General features: G+C 43.8%; 1 protein-coding gene across 3 annotated transcripts in view; it reads left to right on the top strand.

Annotated features, from left to right (window-relative positions):
• The first annotated feature begins 280 nt into the window (after positions 1-280).
• CBFA2T2 (CBFA2/RUNX1 partner transcriptional co-repressor 2) overlaps positions 281-7,436 on the top strand; it is a 97,563-nt gene continuing 90,407 nt past the window's right edge. For all 3 annotated transcript variants that reach the window (XM_044447658.1, XM_044447659.1, XM_044447657.1), the window contains exon 1: positions 281-409. In XM_044447658.1, coding sequence (XP_044303593.1) covers positions 382-409 — 28 coding nt within the window. In that variant the 5' untranslated portion in view covers positions 281-381. The remainder of the gene's footprint in view (positions 410-7,436) is intronic.

Raw genomic sequence — 7,436 nt, 5'->3', positions numbered from 1 at the left:
GACGGAAACTTGTCTCGATGAACAACTCCAATCCGGAATGCCTTTTCTTCTGTTGTTACGCCACCCGCCGCACCGCCCTCCCTTAGGAAAGGCGCCGAACTCCTCCAATGGCAAGACGATTCCTTGACTAGCCACGCCCCTTCCCAAGCGGGCGCCCCTGGCTGCGATCGAGGGAGTGCAGCGGGGAAAGCGAGTGCGAGAGCTGGGTGACGTCACCGGGGGCGGGCCCACAAGGCGGGAGGGTGGGGTTGAGGCAAAGGCCTAGCGCGGTGCTGGCGGCGCAGTCTGTCTGTGCTTGTCCGCCCGCCCGCGGTCTTGTCTTGGCTGCTGTCTCCGCTGAGGAGGGCGGAACAAAGGAAGGGCGCCGGTCGGAGCTCGGCGATGGTGGGCATCCCGGGAGCCTCCCAGTGTAAGCTACTGCCCTCCTCAAGGGCTGCCGCCTCATATCCATCCCTTCCTCCCCCTGCCCAGCCCTTGACCCCCCGATCCCGCCCCGTCCCCTCTGCGATTAGCCGGACTGACTTGAGCGGGGATTGCAGCCTGGCGACCTGTCCAGCTGACTGCCGAGCAGGCGCGTTCAGGGACAGGGAAGGTCGCTGCTCTCGCTTTCCCTTCCCTTCCCTTCCGACCCGCACCGCGCACACGCGCCTCTTTTGTGACTACCCCGCGCCCGACGCCGCTTATACCTCGCCCTGGCGCCGTCCCCCCTCTTCTTCCCATCCACGTCCTGCGCCGGCCCGGTCACCTTTTTCGTCTTCCCTTCTCCGCTCCCCCACGTTGTAGGTCCGTTATGTATGTGCCTTTGGGATTCCCAGCCCCCAACTCCAGCTCCGCATCCTCCCTTCCCCCTCCTTTCTATCTCTGTTCCTCTTACCTCGGGTTTTACAGCGCAGTCCTGTACTTCTGTCTACTTGGAAGGTAGAAGCCCTGTGGGCTTAGTTATCCCGAAGTAGGCGGACTGTAGCTTTTTTCAGCATCTATTTATTTTCCTTTTTTCTTATACTTCTCATACGCCTTCATAGGATCCTGTCTGTTTTATACCTGCCCTTCTTTCTTCTCACGTTTCTTACTCCGCTATCTTCTGCTAGTTCTGCTCTTACGGCTCTCCGACTTTTCTTGACTTTTTTCCCTTAACGAGGGCCTTCTGCTTTCCTAATTCACAGTATACACATTTCCTTTCACCCTTTTATGTCATCTGCTAAACTTCTCACTGGGATACTACTCTTCTTGCAGGAGTCCTTTGGATTTATCTCTTTCTGTAGCTCGGATCGTTCACATTTTGAGTTATTTGGACCTGTGCTACAATCAGAACTGGGATTCAGGAACTAGAGGGCTACTCTTTAAGAAATATCCTAGAATAAAATGCTTTGAGAGAAATTCTGCACCCCCTTTCTCTGAGACAAATTAAAGAGGTGTAAAACTGACTCTTAATAATAGTGCCACAATTATAGGATGCCTGATTTGCTAGGATAATCAGCTTCACAACAAAATTAATGTATGGTGCATTTGATCTGTGACTGTACCCTTGAATTACCTTTGGAACACATTACCAATGGAAATGGCCCTACCGCTGGAGTTCATGCCCTTACTGCCAAAGTTGGAGGGTGTTTTGGTCCAATTTTATTTGGTTGTTCTCAGTAGTGGTGAACTGGCAATGTAGTGTGGCCCTAAATGTGTTTATCAGAAGGCCTGTGAAGTCCTTTTGTGCTTAACTCCCTCTTAAGAGTATATGGGATCATTGCTTTAAAAGTGTTAGATGTATTTTGTGGAGGGAGATTGTATTTGCTGCTGAGGAAATGGTTTTGAAATGACCATAAGAAAAAAAGTGAGGTACTATAGAAATGAGTTGTGGGGCACACATGTGAAAATTCTACTTTAGCCCTCAGTGTCCCATGTTTATCCCATTTACAGTGATGACTTTTTAGTAGTACTGTGTTTTTGCACAGCAGGCCAAGTAGGTAGATGTATAAACAGTTGACCTGCTTGCACTGTGTGTGTCAAGCATGTGTCAAGTATTAGGGTTCACACCAAGAGCATAGCACTAAGAGTGCAAATGCAGAGTTACTAGGCAACCCAAGATTTACTCATGGGATGTCCAACAAAGAAGGCAGCAAAGGACACTAACTCAGAAACAAGATCAGAAGTAATATAAAGCTGCTGTTCCAGCATCCTTTCCTGGTTAGAATGGATGCTTATCAACTGAAGCATTCAACATCCCCCCTAGGTCTCAGCGGCAGAACATAAGAAACTTAAGAAAGAAAGATGTCCGACTCATGATGAGGACTGTGCACACAAGCAGCCCTTTACTCAAAGGAGCCTTCCTCTGTAACCATGTACTTCTTTTATTCTAATTATTGATCTGGCTTGCATTTTGAGAAGTTTCTGCACTCAGGGGTTAGGTGATCACTGAATCTCCATCTCAAGGTTCCTCTCATTTTGTACAAATGGTCCCACAACTATCTTCCTTAACAGCCGAAGTTGCATTTGATCCTTTCCATCCCCTGGAATAGGTTGCTCTGTGAAACTTTGGCTCTGAAAGTGGCTTCCTTCAGCAGGGGCATGACAAGAGTTGAGAAGAACAGAAAGATAACACTATGAAATATGAAGGGTCTGCATCACATTAGTAATTTATTTTGAAGATTTATATGCCACCTTTCAGGGAAAAATCTCTCATGGCAGCTTACATGAAAACCATAATGTATCAGATATGAGTACAGCTGCCTTCTAAAACAGTAAAAAAAGTTAACATGCAGAGAACACTTAAAACAATGCAAGAACGTTACACATTAAAGAGAAGTTTGAAATAAAAAGATTTTCAGGTCTGTTTTTAACCTAGTAGACCAGGTGCCATGCATACCTCTAGGGAGAGAATTACACAAGCATGGGGTCATTATGGAAAGACTTTTTCTCTGGTGCCTGCCAATCTAGGAAGGCTCAGTAGTGAGGCCGTAAGCAAGGCTTCAGATCTCAAGACCTGAGCAAGTTCATATGGGTGTGGGCAGTCCTTCAAATTATCTGTTCCCAAAGGCTTTAAAGTGATTACTTTTAATTTCCCAGTGTGGAAATTCATGACCAATCAAAGCAGCTGGTGCAGGTGTTATAAGCTCTGATCACTTAGACCCTGCTGTTAGCTTAGCTGGTACATTGTCTAAAGACAAGTTTCTTAGATCACACTAGTTTGGAAGTAAGCATTGTATGTATAGCTGAGGTAGTTCATTTCATGGGTGTTAATGGTTAGCCTTTTATACTTTGAGACTTTACCCTAGCTTGCAAGATTGTATTATTTTTGTTGTAGTGCTATGTGTGTGTAATTTGTATACCACTCAATATTTGAAGTTCTAGTTTTCAAAGTAATACCTTAACATAGCAGTGTTGTGACTGCCTCCTCTAAACTGCTGAGGGACAAATTATACCTGCACTGTTACCATAGGGGTGCTAAGTAGTGTGCTAAGTTCTTTTGCTATTGTAACAATACTTCAGTTCTATAAGATGTAGGAAGATGTATCTAAACTGTATTCTATAAATGTTAAGTTCAGCTTGCTGGGATTAAGTTCCCTCTCCCTCTATAGGTGTTAATAGGCATAGCAAATTCTAAGAAGATTCTGTTATTGCCTGTTAATACATTTCATGCTGTTTGTAGAATTATTGCAAAAAGCTAAATAGACCTCATGGCCATTTGTCCAGTTGCAAATATTCAAGTGTGTGTGTGTGATATCATGATTTGAAGTGGGCTCTATTCTGTGAATGCTTATGCCACAATAAATCTATTTGTCTATATTTGCTCCCTGGCTTCTTTGTTTTTGCTGCAGTTAACACACACAGCTACTCTAAAAGTTCAAAATACTGCAGCTTTGCTTCCCACAACTTATTTTCAGTTCAGTGAAGCCACATCTGTTTCTCACTACTTCACTTATTCCCTCCCAGCACCCACCAAAGTATTCCCATTTCTGTAGTAGCTTGTTTCACTGTGTTGCTGTTTGTCTCACATTCTGAAATGGTGGAAATATATTGTTTTCTATGCTGTGCAGCATGAACATGTATGAGGAAATTCAAGGGATGGTAGCAAAAAAGGAGGAGAAAGGGAAAAAAGGATAAATATCATTAACAAATTTTGTTTGCAGATTTGTTGGTGAACCTCTTATCACATAGCATTTCAGCTAATTCCTTCCACTTAAGCCATGCCCATGTACTTGATGTTAACTTCCAGTCTTCCTTTTTGAATTACAGCTACATTTTCCACATTTGTGCAGTCTCCCCAGTAATTCTGTTCTTGTTAAAATGGTTCCCTTTTCACCCTTTTCAAGAGTGAACAGCATGTGGCTGTTATAGAGCTCTGTTTATGCAATATTTTTGTGATCTAGAGTTCTGACTTCCTCTGGTGTTGATTTCTGGTAGGGACAAGATAAGGAACGTGACTGTGCTTTGTCCAGCCATGTCTATTTTCCACTGCTGGTTTCATGCCTGTTCCAGTAACCACAGGAAGGCCATATGCTGGTTTACTTTCTTAAGCCTTGTATCAAAAAATGTACCTGCAAATGGTCCTAAGAAAACATATAAGCATTGACTAGATCATGATCATTAGTATTGACATTGTACCTGACCAATGTCTGTCTTCCACAAGTAGGCTGTGTTCTCTTGGGGCATGGGAGAACCCTCAGTGGATCCTACTAGACTTCAGCACAAGTTAACTTTATAAATAAATAATCCTTCCATTTTGTAGAGCTTAGCAATAGAAACAGAGTGAGTCAGAAGGGCTCTCCCAGGCCATATAGACAGACCCCCAGCTCCAGCCAGCTCCGCTCACAACATGCTAACCATGTGCATGTCTAGCCTATCCTTGAACAAATATTTCAACGAGCAATATTTAGTTCCACAACAGTCCTATGAAGCAGGTTAAGCTGCGACTGTTTAGTGACTTGTCTAAGCTATCTAGTGGACTTCAGATACTTTACTACTCCAATGCTTTAATATGGGGTTTCTAATGCTGAAACTCAAGGTTCTGTCTAGAATACTGGCATATGTATGTTTGGTTTATTTAAAAAATGTAAAAATCTGGTCCTCACTTTATATTGCAATTGGGGAGAGTTTGAAAATGCAGAATAAGTGACTTCTGTCTTAGGAGGTTTTTAAAAAATTGAATATTCATTACAGTGAATATTCATGCAATATAGCTGGTACCTGAAAAGATATTGCCCTTGGGCTCAGAATGATCAAGAAACATATCCTTTGTCAAAGAACGATTGGGAGTAAATAGGGATTTAAAAGGTATCTCCTTTGTGATGGTCGGGTATTGTCAGTCTGCTAGTTGAATAAGTATTTTAAGTTTAAGATCCATGAGCATTGTTGGGAATTAACTGTTCTTTGTTGGAGAATATTGACATAGGATTTCTTGTTAAGCTGCTTGAGCACAAGAACTTAAAGAGTTGCATATTCTTTATTGTGGCATGCTGTGTTAGGGGATTATTTGACATTTTTCTGAAATATAGGCAGATTTACTGAGATAAGTAGCATTGTCAAGGTTGGTAAGCTGTAATGCAGTTTGCCAAAGTATGAAGGCAAATACTTACAGGGAAACTTAGCATCTGTATTACTACCTGAGGGCATCAGGAGTCACAGTGATGCATTTTTGTGGTATCTTCCTGTTCCTGGAATGAAGATCCATGAGGACAGTTCTGACACATTATTGCCCATTTGGCAGTGCTGCCAGAGAACTCTTAATAAGATAAGTTGCTTTACTTTATCAGACCAAGATGCATCTAAACTTGTATTTGGTTTCCAACAATAGCCAGCCCAATGCCTTTGGATACTTGCAGAGAGGGAAAAATGTGATAGCTTTCTCTGCTTCTGGCTTGTATCTGTTATGTTGAGGACTACCTCTCTGTCTGTAGAGGCTGCATTAACCTATTGTCACTGCTAATAACTTAGAAGCATCTGCCCTCCGTGAACTTGGCTGATAGTTTCTTTAAAGCTGCCTAAACTAGCAACAATTCAGCAGATCATGTGGTAGTGATTTCAGGCTCTTATATGTAATGTTATGTGAAATAACAACAGAAGAACTTGCCAGGATCAGATCAAATTCCTATCTAGTCTAGCATTCTCCTTGCAGAATTCAACCAGGTATCTATGGACAGCCTGCAACCATGGCATGAGTGCACTACTAACTTCACACACAAGTTCCTCAGCAAGTGGTTTTAAGAAGGGAGCTCACCTTGATACTGGAAATAATATATAGCCATCATGATTCATAGCCATTACTAGCCTTCCATATTTATCTATTCCTTTCCTTTTGTCAGTGCATAAGCTACCTGTTGATTAAACAAGATGTGGGCTGTACCCATAATGTATTGCACCTATATCGTTCTACCAGAAGAAGGGAGGCTGCTGGTGAAATGGATTTCCTTCCCTCTTGCAGCTTCCATGCCCCCATCTGCTTTAGGGGTTGGGGTCCTTCTGGAGCAGCTTTGAGGGTGGGGTATCTGCAGTGAGTGGTCAGAAGAGGATGAGGACGTTGCATAAGCAGAATTTTAGTTACATGAGTGGACTTGTACTTCTCTGTTACAAGCTGTTGTGGATTCAACAACAGACTCTGTTAGAGCCAGTAAACTTGATGCTTATGCTTGAAAAAACAGAGGCACCCCAGGGCAGATAGTATTCAACCAGGTCTGGATTGAGTTTTGCTCTGCCAGAAAAATTTTCCAGGTTAGGGCATGTTTATCAATCCCATTGACCCCTGTAGTGTTTTTAACCAGTTTCAACCTTTCTTGGCAATGCTAATCATGGAGCTTTCTTTGGAAGCTCAGGTGACGGTGGTGGTGAGGAGCGCCTTCCTTCAGCTTCGGCTGATTCATCAGCTGCACCCCTACCTGGAGTACGACTGCCTGGCGAAGGTGACACACGCGCTGGTGACTTCCCGCCTAGACTTCTGTAACGCGCTTTACGTGGGGCTTCCCCTGAAGACGGTCCGAACACTTCAATTGGTGCAAAATAGAGCTGCCAGATTGCTGACGGGGACGGGGCATTATGCTCACATGACTCCAGTCCTCCGTCAGCTTCACTGGCTTCCCATTGAAGCCCGGGCCCAATTCAAGGTGTTGATTATGACCTATAAAGCCCTAAACGGCTTGGGTCCTGGCTACCTGAACGAGCGCTTACGTCTGTATATACCCGACCGCCCCTTGAGATCTGCGGGAGAGTCCCTTCTCCGGGAACCCTCCATGAAAGAAATTAGGAGAGTAAGTACTCGGAGGAGGGCTTTCTCTGTGGTGGCGCCCAACCTATGGAATTCACTCCCCAAAGAGGTCCTCCTGGCACCATCATTACTGGTTTTTCGGCGCCAGGTAAAGACCTTTTTATTTAAACATCATTTTAATTGTTAAAATATATGATCTGGCCAGGGCAACTTCTTCTTCCTTCTCTTTTCTCCTCCTATATTCTTT

Source organism: Varanus komodoensis, unplaced genomic scaffold, assembly GCF_004798865.1.
Source record: "Varanus komodoensis strain SLA01 unplaced genomic scaffold, ASM479886v1 scaffold52, whole genome shotgun sequence".
Taxonomy (NCBI): domain Eukaryota; kingdom Metazoa; phylum Chordata; class Lepidosauria; order Squamata; family Varanidae; genus Varanus; species Varanus komodoensis.
The sequence above is the reverse complement of the archived record's forward strand: the minus strand, read 5'-3'. Positions and strand labels throughout refer to the sequence as shown.